Source organism: Natator depressus, chromosome 6 (assembly GCF_965152275.1).
Source record: "Natator depressus isolate rNatDep1 chromosome 6, rNatDep2.hap1, whole genome shotgun sequence".
NCBI lineage: Eukaryota > Metazoa > Chordata > Testudines > Cheloniidae > Natator > Natator depressus.
Window position 1 is genome coordinate 116307941 of NC_134239.1, and position 24923 is coordinate 116332863.

The following is a 24923-nucleotide window of genomic DNA, read 5'->3' on the forward strand; positions in this document are numbered from 1 at the left end:
TACGTCCAATTTCAAAAGTGACTTAGACACTTAGGAGCCTATGTCCCATTGATTTTTCTAAGACTTAAGAGCTGAAGTGATTTAGGCACTTTTGAAAAAATTACTCTTTGGTCCTGATTCAGGTAAATACTTAATATGTTAAGTAGAAACACATGCTTAATTTTCATTGATGAAAAAGCTTAAGTGCTTTCCACAATCAGTGGCCATATTTATTGCATTCTGTAACGATGTTGAATACCTTTTGCTTTGTATATCTTTTGCGCTAACAATAGTATTCAGCATTATATCAGCTACAAAACGTTTTTCAAGTTACCTAACAGAAGAAATTTAACATTGCTTGAGATTTAAAATTTTTTTCTTTATATCCTGTTGCAGGACACAATGATTACATATGTCCAGCTACCAATCAATGCACAATAGATAAAAATAGGCGTAAAAGCTGTCAGGCATGTAGACTACGGAAATGCTGTGAAGTAGGAATGATGAAATGTGGTGAGTTGTGGGTTTTTGTTTTTGTTTTTAAATCCCCTTATCTTTTCTATACAACTTCTAAGTTATGCTTAAGTCTAAAAAAAGGCATGGCAGGTAACTAAAGTAAGACTTACATTTACATGTAGGAAGGAAATCACTGATTTTCAGGAGAAAGAGTCACTCCAGTTAGTATTCATTTTGGGAAGAAAAATAGTAGGAAGCATTAAGGCTCCAGTCCTGCAACATGTAGCATGCAGGAAGACTGCTTTACTTTCCAGACGCAACCTGAAGGCAGTTCACCTGGATGTTACACCTTGCAGGATGAGGTCCTAAGGCAATGTCTACACTTAAAAGCTTACAGAGACACAGCTGTGGTGATGGAACTGTGCCACTGTAAGAGTGCTCATGTAGCTGTTTTTTGCCAATGGGAGAGAGCTGTCTCATCGACATAATAAAACCAGCTCAATGAGTGATAATATCTATGTTGGCAGGAGAGTGTCTCCCTCTGACATAGCGCTGTGTACACAAGCAGTTATGTCAGCAAAATTGGAAAAAATAATCTGAACTATACATACAAAATAATGGGATCTAAATTAGTTGTTACTAGTTAAGAAAGATATTGGATTCATTTTGGATAGTTCTCTGAAAACATCTGCTCAGTGTGCAGCGACAGTCAAAAAAACCTAACAATATTAGGAACCATTAGGAAGGGAAAGGTAATAAAACAGGTTCAGAGAAGGGCAACAAAAATGAGTAGGGGGTATGGAACCACACTAGGAGAGATTAAAAGACACACTGTTCATCTTTGAAAAGAGATGACCAAGGGGGTATGATAGAGATCTATAAAGTCATGAATGGTGTGGAGAAAGTGAATAGTGAAGTGTTGCTGCCTATGTGAAAGGGTAAATAAGTTTAAAACAAACATAAGGAAGTACTTCTTTGCACAGCACACAATCAACCGGTGGAACTCATTGCCCAGAGGATGTTGCAAAGTCCAAAAGTATAACTGGTCTCAAAAAAGAATTTAAGTAAGTTCATGTAGGATATGTTCATCAATGGCTGTTAGCCAAGATGATGCCCCATGCTCCAGATGTCCCTAACCCTCCAACTGCCAGAAGCAGGGATTGGATGACGGGAGATGGATCACTCAAAATTACCCTGTTCTGTTCATTTCCTCTGAATTCCCTCTGAAGCATCTGGCAATGGCCACTGTCAGACAGGATACTGGCCTAGATCAGTGGTTCCCAAACTGGGGTTCGTGAAATGTTACAGGGGGTTCTTGGGGGGGGGAGAGGAATTCCCTAATGGCAGACAGAGCATGGGGCGAGCAGCCCGGAGCCCCTGGACTTCCAAGAGGTAAGCCGATCAAAGCAAGCATATCTATCACACTGAGGAGATTTAAACTTCAAGACTCCTTATAAGAAATGGAAAGGGAGGTGGATATTTTTTGCTGTTTTTTAAAATTAAATAGGCAGCTAGTATAGTTTTTAAAATTATTATGAAGAACAAGTTTAAGTGTTGTTTGTTTGCCTGGACTGCTCAAGACCTGAATTGTTGTGTTGGAACTCTTTGAGTTGGCTTCTTAAATACCTTCATGCTGTTTCACATCTGATACTCCTTGATGAAACATAGGAGCCTTGTCTTATAACAGGCTTATTCAAAGTGCTACAAACTACGAAAGTGAGATCTTGGAAAAGTGTTGCCGTTTTCGTAATGTAATAATACTGTAACAATAAAGAATTAATAATAGTGTGTAATAAGCATGTCATAAAAACATTTTATATTTCCAAGATCACTACTTTTATAATTTATACTCAGGTAAAGGAGAAAATCCCTGGAAATATTCATTTATAGGAGGGGGTTTGCGAGCCTTGACATTTTAGTGAAAGGGGTTCACAGGTTGTTAAAGTTTGGGAACCACTGGCCTAGATCAACTATTGGTCTGGCCAAGTATAGCTGCTCTTACGTTCTTATATGTTTTTGTTGTCAAAAAGATAGTATTTAAAGGGGCACTGTTAGGCAAAAAATCAAACTGAGAGAATTGTAAATATCTAATTTACTTTTCTATTGAATTGGGATAATGATACTGACCTTTGTAAAGTGCATTGAGCTCTGCTGATAAGTGCTATATAAGAGCTAGGTATATTTTATTACTATTTATTATTTATTACTTTCATAGTTAATGCTGATTGTCTAAGCTGAGGGAAATGTAAAAAGTAAATGATAATAGGGTAGTTGCTTTAATCTGGTTCTCCTGAAGTAAGCCTCCAATCCTGCAAATGTGTGCGCATCTTAACTTTATGTGCTAGGTAACATTTTCAGAAGTGTCTGTCCCATTTTCAGAATTGATTTAGATGCTTAGGGTGGGGTCAGAAAGGGGATTTAGGTGTCCGGTTGCCACTTTAGGCATCAAAAGTCAATATTTAGGTGCCACTGACATTCACAAACCCCTGCTCAGTTGCTGCCTAACTCTGTAGGCATGTAAAATCCCTAGGCACCTAAGTTTCCACCATTAAAGTCCCCAGACACCTAAATTTCATCAGCTAGGCATGTGCATAGCCGCCAAAATCCTGTCACTGCCCAGTGTTTGGCACCTATGGGTAGGTCTGCACTTTGAACTAGGAGTGTGATTCCCAACTCGAGGAGGCACATGAGCAGTGCAAGTGGCGGGAGGGGCTAACTGCCTCAAGTGTAAGCCCATCAAAGTCGCTAAGTACATACCTGGGGCAGCTAGGCCCTCCCGCCGCTCACACTGCTGGGCTGCAATCTTCTTTGAGAGTGCTAGCTTGATGACCGCTAGCATTAGTGTGGCTCCTCGAGCTGGCAATCAAACCCCCAGTTAGAAGTGTAGACATACCCTAATTTAAACCTAAGCCCCACTGGGATTCATAAACTAGGCCTTCCCCTGCCTATCTTGCCCTTGCAGGAGGAGGATGAGCGGTTTTCTTTTTTATGAACTTTTGCCCAATGGATAGAGCACTCACTCAGGATATGGGAGACTTGGATTCAGTTCCCACCTTGATGAGGGGCTAGAACCTCGCACATTCCATTGGATATAGTCACTCACTTGTGGAACCAGTGAATATTTAATTATTTATACAGTAGAAGAACTCCAACAGTCGAGATGGAGAGAGACCTGACCCACAATACCCTGTAGACAGGACACGCTCTTGGGAGGTGGGAGTTCAAATCCTTGCACCACATCTGGTAGAGGGGGGAATTGAACTCTTGCCTCCCACATCCTGGCTAAGTACTTTAACCAGTAGGCTAAAGGTTCACAAAGGTGACTCATCTTTCAGAGGGTTAACCTTGTTCAATTTAATCAAGGTGGAAGTGGCCTATTCCCAACAGTTGACAAGAAGGGGTGAATATCAACAGAGGGAAAATTACTTTTTGTAGTGCTAACGAGGCCAGTTCAATCAGGGTGGATGTGGCCTCTTCCCAACAGTTGACAAGAAGGTGTGAGTATCTATCAACAGAGGGAAAATTTACTTTTTGTAGTGACCCAGCCATTCCCAGTCTTTATTCAGGCCTAATTTGATGGTGTCGAGTTTGCAAATCAATTCCAGTTCTGCGGTTTCTCGTTGAAGTCTGGTTTTGAAGTTTTTTTGTTGAAGAATGGCCAACTTAAAAGTAATTTTCCCTCTGTTGATACTCTCACCTTCTTGTCCACTGTTGGAAATGGGTGGCATCCACCTTGATTGAATTGGCCTTGCTAGCACTGACCCCCCACTTGGTAAGGCAACTCCCATCTTTTCATGTGCTGTAATATATAAACTGCCTACTGTATTTTTCACTCCATGCATCTGATGAAGTGGGTTTTAGCCCACGAAAGCTTATGCCCAAATAAATTTGTTAGTCTCTAAGGTGCCACAAGCTCTCTCATGAATCTCATCCTTAGGTCCAGATCATCAGGTGACTTAAATAACTTAAAAATTCTGGTCTTTAGGAGCCTAACTCCCATTGACTTTCACTGAGCCTTAGGTGCCTAAATGCCGTTATTTCATTTTGAAAATGCAATTTTGGGTCCTAAGTCACTTAGCCACTTCTGCAGATTTTACTCACTGTGTAGTCAGTGACTTTGATGGGACTATTCACAATCCATAAAGTTAAGCAAGCGTAAATCTTTGCAGGAATGGGACCTAAATGAGCGGCAGTATCTGAATTTCAAAAATTGCAGGAGAATGGTTTTTAAAAGTGACGAAAAATTGTTCTAATTGTGCTGAAAAAAGAAATCTCTAAAACACTTCTTTAAGTTCTCTGGGACAGAGACTGTCTATTTTGTTGTGTGTTTGTACAGTTCCTAGCACAATGGGGTGCAGGTACCTGACTAAGGCTCCTGGGCATGATAGTAATACTACTACTACTGATCTAAATCTTGGATTGACACTGTCCGTTTATCTTCCTAAATTTATAGAACTGGAATTTTTACTATTTTCTCCCAAATATACTCATGTTCTAATAACATTCAATGTACACTAAAAATGCTTAAATGTGAGAATTTTAAAGACAAATAAATAACATCAGTGTTTTTTAAAATAGTTGCATTGAAATCAGATAAGTTTCCTCAAATAAAATTTATGAGAACTCTGTCTATTTCAGTTTTTTGGAAGAATGAAAACAGAAATTACATATCTTGCAATCAAAACTAAATTGTCTCAAAGCATCTCATCAGGTCACTTACAAGACATCTGTGAGAAAAGGTGATGTCTATCAAATTTAGATTTTGGGTTGACGTGAGCAACAGAAGCCTACTTTAGTAATATAGATTATAGGCTCAATCCCACAGTTCATTAGGTAAAGATCTCATTGACTTCCATATGCCCATGCACTTAAAACAAACTGCCATAATTAAAGATGTATTTTTTCATTGAAAATAAAATACCATTTTCCATAGAGCAAAATGATAAATTTTCCACTATTTTTTTTTCTCATTAGAGATTTGCTTTAATAGGACTGTTTACTCTAGGGACTAGGAAGGTGCGTTCCATTTTCTCCTAAATTGAGGTTTCTTCCCCCTCTTCTGAATGGTTTGGTTTGGTCCACTTTTGGTGCTGAAACACAGGATGGGATGGGATACTTGGGAAAGTGGACTTTTGGCAAGCCGGGGCTGGTATGGAACTCTGCTTCCCAGCAGAGGGACAACATAGTCCATTAAGCACCAGCCACCACAGCATGGAAAGCTTCCATAAAGTAAAACCCAAACTGAGTTTGCAAAATCTGGCATGAATATAATTTCAGATTTTAAAGCCAACAAATCCTCATTGGGGATTTCATCGACAGAAATTTTCAATAATTTAAAAATATGATTGGTTTGTACATAAACCCTTTGAAACAGTGGAAGACATTAGGAAAACATTGCTGTGCAGTCTCCTGCTCTGATTTTTCTTCTCATCATTTAAGAAGGCAGTGATGTCCAAGAAGTCCAAGCAGCAGACCACAAGTGGTGAAGGTTATTTTTTAGAACTTGTATCAAGGTGATACTGGAGATTAATGTGGGAAATATCACCACTGCCAATAGAAAAATGAGAACCTCAGATACTGCATCTGCAAGTTTCTCCTTAGGAATCCTTGTGGCTCACTCTTCAGATTAAGAAGGCTAGTATACTGGTAAATTTCACATCAGAGAAAACACATCACCACATCAACAGCATCAGAAAAAATGCCAGAATGACCAGCTGTGGAAAAGTAACTGTTTACTCACCTCACCAGGCACAAGGGGAAACAGAATTCATGCAAAAAAAATAAAAAATAAACCCAGTCCAGCAGGCTCAGGCAAAGTATATCAGAAAAGTTGGATAATTTGTGGGTGATGTGTGTGCATCACCATGCTAATTACCCTTTCTACCTGCACCTGTCCTTCCAAGTACGGGTGTCTTTGCCCTCAACTTGTCTTACTTTTTCAGTGTGGACTGGGAGCTCCTTTTGCAGCGTTGGAGGAGCTGAGACGATTTGGAGTTCCACTGCCTCAGCTGAATATCTTTTGGAGCTTTCTGTCATTGGCCTTGGTGAGCCTGACATGGATTGAGCCATTTATCCAGGGCAATCAAGAAGAGGGGAGGTACTCATCTTTTTGCTATCCTATCCACCCTTGGAGTGGGTAGGTTGGTATTTTTTATTTGTTTTTGTTGCTTACTGGGACTGGAGTAGACCTCTTCCTTAATGACTCTTCAGGTTTCCTATTGACTGGGTTTATTTTTTCTTTCACTGTTTCTTTTTTTGCATGAATTTTGTGTTTCTCCATGTACTGCCAATGAATGGTATTAAAGGAGTTCAGAAAATACAGAGCCTGATTTTTCAAATGTGTGGGTCATTAATGGAATGTCCAAATCTTGTCTTTCAATACTTTCATCAGTCAATAGGCTTGTCAGGCGTTCTACAAGTTCATGTGCCAGTTTGAGTTGCCAAGTGCAGGATTTACATGTCCTTTTCCCCATGTTAGAAAATTGAACTCACTTTTTTAGGTGGAATTTTCAAATATTCCAAATTTACTTACGTTGTTAGAAATGAAAGAAAATGACTTTCACAGCACTGTGTGGATTTCAAATTCAGTAACTGCACTGGCTTTCGTTGTAGCTATTGTAGAAATTATAGTAATTTAATCCATTGTTCTGCACTGTCTGGCAGACAGCAACTTCTTTGTGATCAGTATAGCTGAATGAATCTGTTAGTACTCATTCAAAAATACATATAAAATTAAGCTAAAATATCAAACAAAAGTGAATTTTGAATTGTATATTCATTTGTAAAATTCACAGTTCATGCTGATTTTGTTAGTTACATAAGCCATTGTTTAGGGAGCAAAAGCAATGCTCCTGCCTTATGTAACTATTCAACACAGCAGAAATTGGTAATATTTGCAATATACAAATAAAAAGCAAACAAACAATCTGAAAGCAAAAATCATTTCTTGAAGGAATTTTTCATTTTAAATAATAAAATATTAGAAAATTTTATAATTTGTTCATAGTCAATTTGTGAACAAAAAAAAGAATAATTTAAATACCTTATTTAATGTGATGCATCTGTTCTGCTCTGGTGACTAGTTTTTATGCCATCCCAGCCAATGTGTGAAAATAATGCTCTTATTGTGGAGTCCCATATAAACTACAGGGTACCGTTATTAATTACAGCTTTGTTCTGCAAAATGAAAGTATCTGGTAAAATGACTGACTTCTGCATTCTTTACCAAAACACCTTCTCTGGTATTACCTGCATTTTCTAGATTATATAAATGAGGAATGGCATTTAAGTGACTTGACAAAGGTTACATAGGAAGTTTGTGGCAGGGAGAGGAACAAACCCTGATCTCTGTATGTCAATGTGTTGTTTGCTAGACTGCAAGCTTTTCACCCAGATTGCTTCAAATTGCTGTACTTAGGCCAAATGTAATGTTGGGCTAATATGTCTGCACGTTTTTTGTCAAGTGGAGCTATACATGAAAAGATAGGATAAAATATTGAGTGCACTACGTTTCAAAAGAAATCATGGAAGCTTTATTAATTTAAAACAGCATTTGATCAACTTAAAAGGTGCTGTATCATGATTTGTTAATTAAGTTAGCAAATCTAAATGTTGAATTATAGCAAAACATGACTAATAATTTTTTCTAATCCCAAGAAAATAAATTTTAATACTGAATTAAGCTGCATCCTTTTAATTACTGAAGAATTGCATTCCAGATGTGCTGATATAATAGACAAAGGATGATTCACATGACAATTTCAGATAATTAAACCAAATACAAATTATAATTCAGTATCCTGTTTCTTTTTTTTATTTTTGTTTTGTTATCACAAAGTATATTTGTAGAGCAAAAGAGGTCTTTTAAGGAACAACGTCATAACTTTTCTATTGTATTTTGATATTGTGCACTGGACACAGATTAGTTTTCATTGAAATTTAAATATAAGTTTTACATAAGAACGGCCCTACTGGGTCAGATCAAAGGTCCATCTAGCCTAATAACCTATCTTCTGACAGTGGCCGGTGTCAGGTGTCCCAGAGGGAATTAACAGAACAGGTAATCCTCCAAGTGATCCATCCCCTGTCACTCATTCCCAGCTTCTGGCAAACAGAGGCTAGGGACACCATTCCTGCCCATCCTGGCTAATAGCCATTGATAGACCAAGTTTTGCTGTTATGTTTGAAATAGAGCACAAATGAGATGAAATTTGAATTAGTTGAATATTTCATTCTAAAGTAATTTAAAAGATCTTGTCGCTTTGTAGGAAAAACTAACAATTGTATACTCTTAATACAGTCTGTGAATATCAATATTGGTGTGATAGTAAAGGGGTAAGGTGTAGAATATATATACTATGATGAAAACATATCAAATAGCAACTAACTGAAAAGGAATATCAGGCTTAACCCAAAACTACACTGTCACATACTTTACATGGAATAAAGAACTTAGTAGCGTACCTGGATAAAAGTTCAGCGGTGGATTCTCTGTGGTGATTAATTGTAGAACAGACCTAGCAAAGCCACTCAAATAGTACTTAGAATCATAGAATATCAGGGTTGGAAGGGACCTCAGGAGGTCATCTAGTCCAACCCCCTGCTCAAAGCAGGACCAATCCCCAACTAAATCATCCCAGCCAGGGCTTTGTCAAGCCTGACCTTAAAAACTTCTAAGGAAGGAGATTCCACCACCTCCCTAGGTAACACATTCCAGTGTTTCACCACCCTCCTAGTGAAAAAGTTTTTCCTAATATCCAACCTAAACCTCCTCCACTGCAACTTGAGACCATTACTCCTCGTTCTGTCATCTGCTACCACTGAGAACAGTCTAGATCCATCCTCTTTGGAACCCCCTTTCAGGTAGTTGAAAGCTGCTATCAAATCCCCCCTCATTCTTCTCTTCCGCAGACTAAACAATCCCAGTTCCCTCAGCCTCTCTTCATAAGTCATGTGTTCCAGTCCCCTAATCATTTTTGTTGCCCTCCACTGGATGTTTTCCATTTTTTCCACATCCTTCTTTTATTGTGGAGCCCAAAACTGGACACAGTACTCCAGATGAGGCCTCAGCAATGTTGAATAGAGGGGAACGATCATGTCCCTCGATCTACTGGCAATGCCCCTACGTATGCATCCCAAAATGCCATTGGCCTTCTTGGCAACAAGGGCACACTGTTGACTCATATCCAGCTTCTCGTCCATTGTAACCCCTAGGTCCTTTTCTGCAGAACTGCTGCCGAGCCATTTGGTCCCTAGTCTGTAGCGGTGCATGGGATTCTTCCATCCTAAGTGCAGGACTCTGCACTTGTCCTAGTTGAACCTCATCAGATTTCTTTTGGTCCAATCTTCTAATTTGTCTAGGTCCCTCTGTATCTTATCCCTACCCTCCAGCGTATCTACCTCTCCTCCCAGTTTAGTGTCATCTGCAAACTTGCTGAGGGTGCAATCCACACCATCCTCCAGATCATTTATGAAGATATTGAACAAAACCGGCCCGAGGACTGACCTTTGGGGCGCTCCACTTGATACTGGCTGCCAACTAGACATGGAGCCATTGATCACTACCCGTTGAGCCTGACAATCTAGCCAACTTTCTATCCACCTTATAGTCCATTCATCCAACCCATACTTCTTTAACTTGCTGGCAAGAATACTGTGGGAGACCGTGTCAAAAGCTTTGCTAAAGTCAAGGAACAACACGTCCACCGCTTTCCCCTCATCCACAGAGCCAGTTATCTCGTCATAGAAGGCAATTAGATCAGTCAGGCATGACTTGCCCTTGGTGAATCCATGCTGACTGTTCCTGATCACTTTCCTCTCCTCTAAGTGCTTCAGAATTGATTCCTTGAGGACCTGTTCCATGATTTTTCCAGGGACTGAGGTGAGGCTGACAGGCCTGTAGTTCCCAGGATCCTCCTTCTTCCCTTTTTTAAAGATGGGCACTACATTAGCCTTTTTCCAGTCGTCCGGGACTTCCCCCGATCGCCATGAGTTTTCAAAGATAATGGCCAATGGCTCTGCAATCACATCCGCCAACTCCTTTAGCACTCTCGGATGCAGCGCATCCGGCCCCATGGACTTGTGCTCGTCCAGCTTTTCTAAATAGTCCCGAACCACTTCTTTCTCCACAGAGGGCTGGTCACCTCCTCCCCATGCTGTGCTGCCCAGTGCAGTAGTCTGGGAGCTGACCTTGTTCGTGAAGACAGAGGCAAAAAAAGCATTGAGTACATTAGCTTTTTCCACATCCTCTGTCACTAGGTTGCCGCCTCCATTCAGTAAGGGGCCCACACTTTCCTTGACTTTCTTCTTGTTGCTAACATACTTGAAGAAACCCTTCTTGTTACTCTTAACATCTCTTGCTAGCTGCAACTCCAAGTGTGATTTGGCCTTCCTGATTTCACTCCTGCATCCCCGAGCAATATTTTTATACTTTTCCCTGGTCATTTGTCCAATCTTCCACTTCTTGTAAGCTTCTTTTTTGTGTTCAAGATCAGCAAGGATTTCACTGTTAAGCCAAGCTGGTTGCCTGCCATATTTACTATTCTTTCTATACATCGGGATGGTTTGTCCCTGTAACCTCAATAAAGATTCTTTAAAATACAGCCAGCTCTCCTGGACTCCATTCCCCCTCATGTTGTTCTCCCAGGGGATCCTGCCCATCAGTTCCCTGAGGGAGTCAAAGTCTGCTTTTCTGAAGTCCAGGGTCCGTATTCTGCTGCTCTCCTTTCTTCCCTGTGTCAGGATCCTGAACTCGACCATCTCATGGTCACTGCCTCCCAGGTTCCCATCCACTTTAGCTTCCCCTATTAATTCTTCCCGGTTTGTGAGCAGCAGGTCAAGAAGAGCTCTGCCCCTAGTTAGTTCCTCCAGCACTTGCACCAGGAAATTGCCCCCTACTCTTTCCAAAAACTTCTTGGATTGTCTGTGCACCGCTGTATTGCTCTCCCAGCAGATATCAGGGTGATTGAAGTCTCCCATGAGAACCAGGGCCTGCAATCTAGTAATTTCCGTGGGTTGCCGGAAGAAAGCCTCGTCCACCTCATCCCCCTGGTCCGGTGGTCTATAGCAGACTCCCACCACGACATCACCCTTGTTGCTCACACTTCTAAACTTAATCCAGAGACGCTCAGGTTTTTCTGCAGTTTCATACTTGAGGTCTGAACAGTCATACTGCTCTCTAACATACAGTGCAACTCCCCCACCTTTTCTGTCGGGCCTGTCCTTCCTGAACAGTTTATATGAATCCAGACAGTACTCCAGTCAGGTGAATTATCCCACCAAGTCTCTGTTACTTAGTAAAAAGGCAATTTGGAAGCCTATCTCAACTCTAAATTCAGGAGGCCAAATTCTGTTCTCACCCAGTGTGACTACATTGGATCAAAGTTGACCTAATTTTTTTAAAACAGCATGAACATGTTTTAATATAGGTTATACAATTTATATAGAGACTAGGAGGCTTTAGGAGATTAGATTCATCAGTGTGTTGTGCCCGGAAATAAAGGGTCTACAAAATCACTATAATATCCTGACAAATGGGGAGATGCTATTGGGTGCATAACTGACCCTACGCCACTCCACAGGAACTTTGGCACGGGAGATATAGTTGGGGTGGTGTTACATACAACTATTCCTGGCTGGTGTAAATGCCCACAGGAAGTATTGCAGCTGGGGAACAAATTAGGGCAATCCCTCAGTCGCTCTAATTTGTGTTGGGGACCTGATTGGCCAACAGAAGGCCCAGCATATGCAAGGTGTGTAACTTTAAGTGTGTGAGTAGTCCTTCTGCACATGGTTAAGTGTTTAACTTGATCAGAATCTTAACTCATGGGAATACAGAGCTATATATTTAGTTGTTTCTATTGTTCTAACTCTTCAATAAATACACTATAGGCTTTCTAAGACTTGCAGGTCACACCAGAGTAGTTAATCTTTTCCTTTTGCATTTATACTTAAATGGTGGTCTAGAACTCAAGGATTATATAGTTGTTAAAGCCTGTTGCCAACTCTTCTGACAGTGCTAAAGGTTAACTATTAAAGAAACCAACAACCCACAACTGCACCCTTCCCCCTTTAAGGCACAATGCTAAAAATTATCCTTATAAGCCCAAGGTTAGATGAAGAATGGAACGTTGCACTGGGTTCTGCAATAACCTCTTAGAATATAAAAGGAACTGAGAAAAATGTCACAGAAACAGCTATAATATTGTCCCGCAGTTTTAAATGAATGTATATAGCAGATCTATTTTATTTATTCATATTTGTCCAGTGACAGCTCAACTATATTTGTCTTGATTCTATGGTGAAGCAATATTTGTACTGTGATTATGTTTCCAGTACTTCAGGAGACTTATTTATTTGACCCTTTGATGCTTAATGTTATATGTATTTGAAGTGAAGATCAAGTCAAGGTCCCTGGCTTTCTCTAAATTAAACAATAACCTATTGATAAAGTTAGTTTGCGTTTAAATGTCCTGTTGAAAGAGGGATCACTCATAGCTATTGGTGGAGAGAGTGAAGTGGTGCAAGTGCTTTCAGTTCCAACTCATAATTTAAAGGAATAGTATTGCTCCCTGACCAGGAGAAAAGAGTGGAACACGTTAGTATAAAATATAACTTGTAGTGATTAAAGAGGGTCCTGCAGATTTTGATAGAGGGTATTTGAAGAAAATTCTGCTAGAAAAAACAAAGCTAATGACTGCTGCCCTGTGTTGTGATCTTGGTAAAGTGTATTGCAGAGTTAGTTGACCATTAAAGGCCCAAAATACATCTGATACTAGCACTGGCTTATTCTTACATATCAGCAGTTTGACAGATACTCAGACTGAGAAAACATTTTGATGGCGCTAAAACAAAAATTTGACTTCTAAACAATTTAGTCTTTTTATTTTTACTTCAGATATACTTATTTTAGGAAAATAAGTGTTATGGTACCAAAGAATTTCAGTTTATAAGAACATCTTCTGATAAATTATTTAAATATGCCTCTGATTTTTAAATAGCAAAATCCTAGATTTTACAAATAACCACTTAACAGTAACTAGAGTGACAACAATAACAAAAGCTTTTTGTTATATAATGTATTCAGCAACAAAGTGGGATGAAAGTTAGGCCAAGGCTGAATGCTTTCACTTCTCCCAAAATTTAGCTATGGGATTTTTGAAAGTATCCTGTTTTAAACAAGACTTTTTCTTCGCATTTTTCAAAGTACAATTAATGATGTTCTCAAGTATAGTAGTATTCACAGCCAGAGCAAATCAGCTTGCTCTGTGACATAGTGAACAATAAACAAACAACTTCTGGCCTTTAATAAGGCCCAGCTTGTATTTCCATGTGAGGTGTTTATCTTGGGTCAATTGACATGCTTTCAGAACTCATTCTATTTGTTTCTGTTGTATATGTATATATCCATTTTGTTTGCAGACAAAGACCTGATCTGTTTGTCACTAAAGTCAATGGGAGCTATTCCACTGAGTTTTTGATTTTAAAACAGACCTGATTCAGCTCACTTTAAGTTATATTCTTTTGGATTAAAAGAGTGCTTCCGTTGACCTTAATGGAGGCTGAGTTAAACCAACGCTGAGTGCCTTGAAAATCCTAACTTCAGTGTGGAATGTACTTTTTGTTGTCTTTCTCCTTCTTTGGATTCATGTAAAACTGTGGTAGAAAAAAATTGTAATTATGTAACTTTCTTTGTCTCAGGTTCAAGAAGAGAACGTTGTAGGTATCGTATCATACGCCGGCATCGTAATTCAGAAGATCAAGTGCATTGCACTGGCAAAGCTAAAAAGAAGAGTGAAAATACAACCCGAGTGAAAGAAATCCTCCTTAGTGCACTCAGTCCTGAGCAGTTCATTTTAACGTTACTTGAAGCCGAACCGCCTAATGTGTTGCTGGTGAGTCGCCCCAACAAGCCATTTACAGAAGTCTCCATGATGATGTCATTGACAAAACTTGCAGACAAAGAATTGGTTCACATGATTGGTTGGGCCAAGAAAATTCCTGGTAAGAATTTCAAAAACTTTTTTTTTCCATAGAAATTTTGTACTAGGTGCAAATACCTCTACTATAAATATTAATCCATTGTTTAGATTCTGAAGTAGAAGTAATGTGGCAATGAATGTGTAGGTTCAAGGCCTTAAGATTTTACTTTTAAAATGGCAGTGGAAAACTTACAAATTCTGCAACAAAAATTCTAAATTCTTTGTACAATATTTTAAAATACTGCAGAATTCTGCATATTTTATTTGTCAAAATCACACAATATAATCACACCAGTTTCAATTATTTTTGGTCATTTATTTCAAAGTACCTATCAGCAAGTATGTCTGTAACAATACAGACAACAAAAAAGATTCAGGAAATGTTTTTTGACAAATAGATTCCATACTAGGCGTATTAATATAGAACTCTGAGGAAAAATTCATTTATACTACCGTACAGAACTGTAGTTCCCACACTCTTCAGAAGCAGTGCAAAGGCTTGGGGGAGTCAGGGGTAATGAAGGAGCTGAGGGAGAGGGAAGTAATTGCTGGGAAGGAGCCTGGGTGTGATCTTGGAGGGTTGCTGGGTATGTGTGGGAAAAGTATGGAACAAGTTTTTTGCAGGGCAGGGAGCGATTGTTAGGGAGCTTCCCCCATGCAGACCCTAGCTGACCTCTAGCCTCTCCCATTCTGTCAGGCACATCTGCCCCTGTCCCCATGTATTCTTGCATCTCCTGTCCACGTGTTCCCTCCACCCCCACTCAGCCACCCCCCCATCCCTATGTTGCCCCACACACCCTCTCCTGTCCCCAAGTGGCCCTGCATCTCCCATCCCCGTGTGTCCCTGCACCTCCATTCCAATTCAGCCCCTGCCCCAGCCTGTCCTAGCCGACTAGCCCTTATGACCCCCTGTCTTGACTCCCCAGCAGCCCCATGATGTCTATCTCCCCATAGCTCCTGTCTCCTGACCTGGCCAAACAGGTGCTGTGAAGAAGGTAGGCTCTTTCTCTTCCCTAGCAGGCTGGGAGCTGCTGCTCTGTTCTATCACCATAGTGCCCTCTGGTGGGCAAAGATGGAACTGCAGCAACTTGCCAGCAGAAGCTTTTTCTGTGCAAAAATTTAAAATATGTGCTACTCATTAATTATGCACGTGCACAGTGGCACAGCTTTCGCTCAGGAGTAAAAACTCTTTACTTCCATAATTCGCCAAAAAATGTTTGATTTAGAGAACAACCGTATCATATATGATGTATCTGGCATTTTAAAATTAGTGAACACTTGTTTATTAGACAAGATCAGCAATCACATGTAATGTTAACTAAGTCCTTTTTAGCAAGTGGACTGAAGAGCAGTTTTGTTAGGAACCATAAATTAGCATTTTAATACGTCAACAGTGATGAATAGACTATCTTTCTCCACTTAAGTATTAAATTAAATTTAAAATGTCTACATAATTTAAAAACCGTTAAGGCCAAATTTATCCCTGGAATTCTGATGAACAGCTCCCATTACAGTAATTGAAAACAACATGCATGTATCCAGGCACAGAGTTTGTCCCATGGTTTAACAGTTTACTTTGTTGTTGCTATACAAGAGCATCAGCTTGCTAAGTAGTATGTAATACTGTGCTCAGATTTATCACACATTCTGCTTAGAGGCAAAAATAGTTAGGGATATTAAGGGAATTATTTTATTTTTAAGTTATTGGTAATGCAAAGAACAAGTATTAAAGCATAACCTTATTTGTTCTGGCCTAGAAAATCTACAGTTTTATGCCAACCCTGTCGTTATGACCTACTGCTTTTCTCTTTTTTTCCTTCTTACAAAATCAGAATGTAACTGATCACAAATCTTTGTTCAAGAATGGACTAGGAGAAAAATAGGAACAGTTTTCCAGTAAGTTGAAAATTGGAATTGTTTAGTCTGCAGAAGAGAAGAATGAGGGGGGATTTGATAGCTGCTTTCAACTACCTGAAAGGGGGTTCCAAAGAAGATGAATCTAGACTGTTCTCAGGGGTAGCTGATGACAGAACAAGGAGTAATGGTCTCAAGTTGCAGTGGGGGAGATTTAGGTTGGATATTAGGAAAAACTTTTTCACTAGGAGGGTGGTGAAGCACTGGAATGCATTACCTAGAGAGGTGGTGGAATCTCCTTCCTTAGAGGTTTTTAAGGTCAGGATTGACAAAGCCCTAACTGGGATGACTTAGTTGGGAATTGGTCTAGCTTTGAGCAGGGGGTTGGACTAGATGACCTCCTGAGGTACCTTCCAACCCTGATATTCTATGAAAGTTGTGAAACAGATTTTTTCAGTTCACTGGTATTTCTGAAAAATTGAAGAAAAAATTTATTTTCAAGTTGAACTGAAAACAAAATATTTCAGAGCTTCTAGCAAATTGAAAAGTCAAAAAATTAATTTCAGGTTGAATGCTTTTTTTTTTGACACAATCAAAACATCCTGTTTTGGTTTTACTATTTATAAATGTTTTTGAATTTTTAAAAAAATATTTTACATTCATTTTGAACTAAAAAATGTGAAATCTTTTGTTTAGAAAATGTTGAAACAGAATTTTTCAATTTTTTTGGAATATATTTTAGGGTTTTTTTAACCAAAACAGTTAAGTAGAACTGACACAAATTTATGAAACATTTCACTGTTAAAAAATATACAATTTTGGTTGAAAAATAATTTTGGCTGAAAAATTTCACCCAGATTGACTCATCAATTTAAGTGGCAGATCATTGACAAAGTTGTATGAAGACGCTTGCCTTCTCTTTGGCCACACTGTTTAGCATATACTAAGCCAATGACTAATCCCTCAGTCTCCTGAGAACTAAATTCACCAACAGAATAGTAGCTAAATAAAAGAAACATTTAAACAATAAAGGAAAACCGAGGTACAGCATCATAGGGCTCAACCAGGCAAACACTTATCTTCTAGCATAGTGCTTACCACTAAGAGTAGTCCCAGTAAGACTACCATAGTACTACTAATGGTAGCAAATATTACATCTGGTGGTCAGTGTTTGCAGGATTGAGTTCATGATTGAGAGATGAACTAGATGGTGAGAACTCACGGCAAGTTGAAGAAAGAAGATTAGATTGAGAACTGAGGCTTGTATGTTCTGAAGTTGAATGTCTAAATCATTCATCCTTATTACTAGTGGTATAAAATGTGTGTAAATTCAAGGAAGAGAATGCTAAACAGTGATTCCTATTGTGCATCAGTATGTTTTGTTACTGTTTGGGTTAATTCAGCAGAACTGTACTCCATTGGAATATGTGGTTCTGTTGAAATTACAACATTTTGCAAAATTAGGTTAATTTTGTTTTGAGGACAAGTTCCAGTGTGTCCAGAAATAAACTTATGTTTTGGGGTTTTTTTTAGTGCATTTTCTTTGTAACTTTTGTATTTAAAGCATTTAAAATAATCTGAAACAAAAAATCAGTTTTTTCAGAGAATTATAAAATTTTCAGTTTTCAATCCAGTTTGAACAGAGCCAGATTTTGAAATTTCAAGTCCATCATGAAACAGAACTTTCATTGCAACTCTGATTACTATATTTTGTTGCGGAGTTTTTATTTGGTTTGGTTTTTGAATGCTTATAGTGTCTTTATTTTCAGAGTATTGCAAATCAAATCCCTTTCTTGGTGATATTCCAACTACATGAAAAAACAGTTCTTAAGGCAATTAGAAATCATCATACAGATCCTAGAAGCATTATTAGAGTATTGTGTATATTGTTTTTACTAATTAGCTTGTATTTTATAGAATAAAAATAGACTATTAGTTTTAGAACAATGTAGAAAATAGAAGTGACTTAAATTGAATGGCACTCAGAATTGGGAATGCAAACACTACCTCTTGTGATAGTTAACACAACTTTTACTTGTTTACTGTAATACTGATTTAAAAATAATTATTATAGCTAAGCTTCAGAATGTAGGAGTAGGCCAACTTTTCAAAATTGGGTGCCTAAAGTTAGGTGCCTAAATCCATATTTAGGCTTTAAAGAAGCAGTCTGACTTTCAAAGCTCTGAGCACCCAACAGTTCCCGGGTTGCAGGTCCAGGACCCTAGTCCTCTTCTTAGTCAACCACTCTGGCTTATCCAAATTTTTGAATGTTTTTTATGCTAACTACAAAAATGATGCATAATGGGAAAGATGAGAACAGTCTCTGAGATGAGAAACTAGAAAAATTATTTTTTTTCTTTGTTATAATATACTGGTATATTTCTTACAGGTACATATATTTCTGTAAGAAAAGTCTTAAATTATATTTAAATTACAGAGGTCTTGAACTGTGGCCCAATAAGCAGTAATTGTACTTTCAGTGACCTTTTGAAAATGGTATATCCTTGCTCCCATGCAGTTGGATAAGGAACCCATTTTCAGTTTCAAGTTATTTTATCACTCAAAGCAGAAGTGAAAGTAATTGGTAGGCGCATTATATTTGTTACTTTCCTAGAAGGCAAGCAATAGCTGCTTTTCGTAAGTATTTTTTTTCTTTAATTTGAATGTGTTTTTCAGGGTATTTTTTTGGTCATATTGTTCTACTGTGACTGCAATTTGCCACATTGTTTTTTCTCTATTGCCGAATATACTTTTGATGTTAGTGGGTGTGATAAGGCTGAAATATTTGTTTAGAGGCATAGAAATCTTCATAATGACTTTTGCTTTTAAAGTTTTTAAATTCTTTTTAGGTTAGCTAGTTTAACGGATTAGAGATCAGGAACTGCACTGTCTACTTCTGCTGTATTCTTTTTCATATAGATTCAAAGGTCAGAAGGGACCATTGGTACACCCACGTCTTGAATGCTGCATGCAGATGCGGTCGCCCCATCTCAAAAAAGATATATTGGACTTGGACTTGGACAAGGTTCAGAAAAGGGCAACAAAAATTATTAGGGTTATGGAATGGCTGCCATATGAGGAGAGATTAATAAGACTGGGACTTGTCAGCTTGGAAAAGAGACGACTAAGGGGGGATATGATAGAGGTCTGTAAAATCATGACTGGTGTGGAGAAAGAAGGGTTATTTACTCCTTCTTAGAACACAAGAACTAGGGGCCACCAAATTCAAGTAATAGGCAGCAGGTTTAAAACAAAAGGAAATATTTTTTCACACAACGCACAGTCAAGCTGTGCAACTTCTTGCCAGAAGATGTTGTGAAGGCCAAGACTATAACAGTGTTTAAAAGAGAACTAGATAAATTCATGGAGGATAGGTCCATTAATGGCTCTTAGCCACAATGGGCAGGGATGGTGTCCCTAACCTCTGTTTGCCAGAAGCTGGGAATGGGTGACAGGGGATAGATCACTTGATGATTACCTGTTCTGTTCATTCCCTCTGGGGCACCTGGCATTGGCCACTGTTGGATGACAGGATACTGGGCTAGATGGACCTTTGGACTGACCCAGTATGGCCGTTCTTATTGTGATCATCTAATCTGACCTCCTGTATTACACCGACCATAGAAATACGGTGTCTAGAACTCATTCCCACTATATACCATTGAGTTCCATAGCTTAGTAGGATTTTTGAAATAGAGTGACCAGAACCAAACACAATATTCCAGGTGAGAGCGTACCATTTGATTTATATAGTGGCATTAGAACATTTTTATTTTAGGAATGAAATTGTAACATTTAAAATTTCATTTATTATACTGCCAATTTTGTTTTTGTGTATTGGCGGGGGGTTTTTGGTATGCTTTTTTGGCTGCCACTGTACATTGATCAAAAGTTTTCCTTGCACTGTCTGAAGTGACCGGTCCTATTCCTGCATGGTTACAGTTAATTTACATCTCAGCAAAGTGATGCACATTTGCTTAACTTTGATATGGGTCCCAATGATTTTTCTTAGTCTTCTCTGGCTTTGTCTGACCTAAATCTTCATTTTGAGAAGACACCTACAAAGAGGCACATAATAGAGGTATACAAAATAGATAAGACTCTGTGCGACAATTGGATCTGGATTCTGTGACACTGGCAGTAATGCTATACCGGCTGCAAATTAAAAACTGATGTTTTTATTAAATTAAATATGAAAAAATTACACAATCCATACAGTAGCCAGTGTTGTTTATTTTAATATTGTTTGATTTGTTGTTACCACAACACAAGTTTTCATTATTTAAAATGTATATTTCTAGACCTCATGACATAATTGTGTCTTCCTGTGTCTACAGACTGCCTAAAACAATAGCTCTGAAAAGCATGAGCTGCCCCATTTATCACAATGGAATGTTAACACTGAAGTCTACAGACAACAATGTAAATGCTAGCACTGTTAACTATTTCACTGCAGATCACTTTAACAAGAACACAATCCCATACTGCCTCCCATGCCAGAACAGATTCCAGAAGCCCCAACTGCCCATCCCATAGCAACCAAAACCTCCAGCTTCACACTGACAACTTCTACAAAGCAGGCATTTTCAATTCAAAAATATACCTCACTTATTGAAAACAAATGTTCTAGAGCACAACCTGCAGCAAGCAGTGAATTTCACAGTAAATTCCATGGCAGAAGAATCATAGAGAACAGAAGAATCAATAGAGAACCCTGGGTCTAGAGAAGGTAAATTGGAAACTCCTATTTTCCCTTTCTCTTTCTATAAGAAGGGGCTATTGAATGGCAATACATTTAAAACGTACACAAAAGGAATACTTTTTACAAAATGTATAGGAACATGTGGAACTCATTACCACTATACATCAGGTCCAGTAGTTGAATAGATTAAAAAAGGAATTGGGCATTTTTATGAATAATGAGAACATCCACAGATATATTAGGCAGGATAACAAGAACCTGAGTGGCTATAAAATCTCAGGATATAAAAATCTAATCTGATTGAAAGGGGTTAGGAACAAACTGCATCTATGGTCAGGTTGCTTCATGATTTTCCACTATGGGGTTTTAGAGGAATTATGGGTGTTTGGAATTCAGGCACCTTGTTTCGTTGTCTAACTATAGATACCCAGGTTTGACAAGGCTTAAGCTGGGTTGTGAACACGGGTGCACTGAGATTGGACCACTGGTCTGGTCCCTTGTTCTGTTTGTACCTCCTTGATTTTTGAGCCTCATTACATTTTACCCTTTTTTTCTTCCATTTTTAATTTTCTTTGTGTATTCTCTCACCCGTTTATCTCTGTTGTTGTTGTTTCTCTTAATCATCCTCTGTACCCCAGCAGCGTCCTACTAGGAGCCGTAGCGGAGGATCAGTTCCCCAGTAGGAGCAGTAGAATGGAATTTAATGAGTTACACTCTGCTACTGCTTCTTCTGTTCCTTTGTTGCTGCTAATAGAAATTTACCTTGCACAGAGAGGTGTGTAGACCTAGAGCTGGCTGTGCATACAGAGGAATTTCATCCTATATGTAAAAGCAGTAGCACAGGTATGATTCTTCATGATTTTAAAAGTGTTTTGTGGTAAGTTTTCTCCACAACATATAACTTGTGACTATTTTCTTCTAGTGTTTGAGATATTTTCTGTGCTCTCTTTTTAACCTTTTCTTTTTTACAAATTAATGAAACAAATAGGTGGACATGTCTGATGTTACTATTTCATTGTTCTAGGCTTCATAGAGCTCAGTCTGTATGACCAAGTGAGGCTCTTGGAGAGTTGTTGGATGGAAGTTTTAATGGTGGGTCTGATGTGGAGGTCGATTGATTATCCTGGCAAACTAATTTTTGCACCGGATCTTGTATTAGAGAGGTGAGGAAAAATATAAATTAGTCTCTTTTGATGTATGTTTAATTTCAGCATATGGTAAAAGGGAGCATATAGCCATTAGGGATACTATTAACATTTCACATTTGAAAGTGCAAGGAAATGATACTGTAAAAAATAATGTCGTGAGGTTCCTAATCTCTCCAGTAGATCAAGAACTCTAGACAAAAATAATATTGTCAGGTGGATCAAACTTGTGAGTTCCTTAATAATTTCTGTCATAAATGATTATGTTCAACATACCAGTATTTGCTGATTTCTGTAGTGTCTGTCCAGAGCTCTAGACACTTACCAAATTTTTAAAAAACACAATTTAAAATTTAGTTTTTATAGCTACTAGATTTCCCCAAGAAAGACTAGATATGTTACCAAAAATATCATCTGATCCCCACCTAAATATACTTCTATAGCATCTTTTCCATTTGCAGTATCATTACAGTACACCAATGTTTCTAAATATGGAAAAAATATCAGGCTTTGCAATGTTAGTGAAGTAAGGAATAGCTGTATGTCTGTGTGTTAGGTAAATAAAATAAACTGAAAACTTTTCTTCAGTTGAGTTAATTCGATATGTTACAAGTGACCATATTGCCATTTTCAGGCATCTGCATAGCAGTGTGTGCCAGTTGGATGGGATGTACTATGAACAATTCTCTGCAAGACCTAATCAGAAATTGGGCGCTAGGGTCCCAAAGGTGAAGAGTCAATGAAGTAATCTACTCTCCTACCTGGCCCTAAAATATTGTTTCTTAAGCACTTTGCACCTCTGGGGGAAAGAAGCAAATATTCAGATCTGTAACTGTAATGTGCCTGAGTGAGATACAAGATCTCATTTTATAGGCTGCAGATAGTTAAAAGGCAATACTGGTTCTGTAGCAAGGGAAACAAATTCTGTTACCAAATGATATGGCATAAATGTTGATTTACTTACATAAAAATCATTTCAAGGATATGCTTTGTTCAAGACAATGCTAAAGAAATTACTAAGAAAAATGTGTTATGCATTGGATTTTTATAGAAGCAGGTATGTTCTGAATATGGATTGCCTGTTGTATACATTCCCTCCTCTCTGCAAGGTAGGGCAGAGCCTGGGTCTGCAGACATTAAGGGTATTCTGTAAATTAAAAAAAAGTTTTCAAGAAGTTATATGTGGTCTGTGATCCGATTTTTATGGAGATCTTCAGCTACTGTAGGGAATGTACCTTCTCAAACAAAGTTATTTGTAAAGTTCACTTTTCTCTTTTAAATCAATGATAGCTTGTCCTTCTTCAAATCGCTCCTTAAAATTTTCCTTTGCTGTGATGCCTACAAAAAAACTTGACCACAGGCAGCTAGTGAGCTGAGATCGCTGTCGATCATGCTGACCAATATTGTGTAATTGTTTCCTTGTACTCCCGTCTCTATCTGTTGTCTCTTTTCTTATACCTAAATTGTAAGCTCTTTTGGGCAGGGGGATCATCTCTTTGTTCTATATTGATATAGGGATGAGGGGAAATGTGTAGAAGGAATTCTGGAAATCTTTGACATGCTCCTGGCCACAACATCAAGATTTCGAGAGCTGAAATTACAGCACAAGGAGTATCTGTGTGTCAAGGCTATGATTCTTCTCAATTCCAGTGAGTACATGTTTGCCCTTGAGGTATGTCAAGTTGTGCTGACTATTTAGGGGAAAAAATCTGTGTCTAAAATTGGCAAAAATATCAAAGGACATGTGAACCATTGAAAAAGAATGAAAGAAAAAATAGAAAGTGTTTTTTGTTACTAAAATTTTAATGGCTTTTTGTTTGGTATATTCAGTCAAGTCCTAAGTTTTATTATTATTATTAGACAGATAGATATTTTTGGGTGGCATTCCAGGGTAAAACCTGGTAAAAGGAACTCAAAAGTCTGTAAGTTCTCATCAGGGAGTGGAGTTTATGGCCCACAGAAAGGTCAGAGGCTTGTCCTTTTAAAATTGCTGGAGCCTCCTGATCAGTGGGAAATTCTGCTCCTATCCTTCTGAATCAGGGGCATTTGTGATGTGGGTAAGCCCCTCTGGGCTGCCGTCTGCGTCCCCTTTGCTCCCTTGATACCACAGTTATCTCAGATACTGCCAAAGCAACTTAATTGAAATAAACTGTGTGGTGTTTGATTTTATTTTCATTATAATTCATCAGCAGAAATAATTTAAAGCTTTCAGATGATCCGCAAAATGTTTTTGAGAACTACATCCCTGGTTTACATTCTCTTACATAACATGAACCACCGGTGTATTGGCCTTGTTCTTGGCAGACTTTGCTGTAATCATTTCATCCCAGAGTCCATTATGTAGTGATGTGACCCAAAACAACATCTGTATAAATAAAATATGATATTGTTTATATCTACTATTTTCAGTATGCAGCCTCAGCATAATTCTGAAGGGGAATCCGAGATACTTATGTCCAGCTGTTGTCGATCCATAAATAAGTAAAATACCAGTATTTTAACAGAAAACAGAATTTTATCCTTTTATTTATTTATTTATTTTTGTCAACACGTTTTTTTAAAAGTTTTGCTGTAATCATTTCATCCCAGAGTCCATTGTGTAGTGATGTGACCCAAAACAACATCTGTATAAATAAAATATGATATTGTTTATATCTACTATTTTCAGTATGCAGCCTCAGCATAATTCTGAAGGGGAATCTGAGATACTTATGTCCAGCTGTTGTCGATCCATAAATAAGTAAAATACCAGTATTTTAACAGAAAACAGAATTTTATCCTTTTATTTATTTATTTATTATTGTCAAC

General features: G+C 38.3%; 1 protein-coding gene across 1 annotated transcript in view; it reads left to right on the top strand.

The window, feature by feature from the left end:
- ESR2 (estrogen receptor 2) overlaps window positions 1-24923 on the top strand; it is a 59629-nt gene that overhangs the window by 18958 nt on the left and 15748 nt on the right. The window contains exons 3-6 of the mRNA XM_074956360.1: window positions 376-492; window positions 14134-14436; window positions 21995-22133; window positions 23631-23764. Coding sequence (XP_074812461.1) covers window positions 376-492; window positions 14134-14436; window positions 21995-22133; window positions 23631-23764 — 693 coding nt within the window. The remainder of the gene's footprint in view (window positions 1-375; window positions 493-14133; window positions 14437-21994; window positions 22134-23630; window positions 23765-24923) is intronic.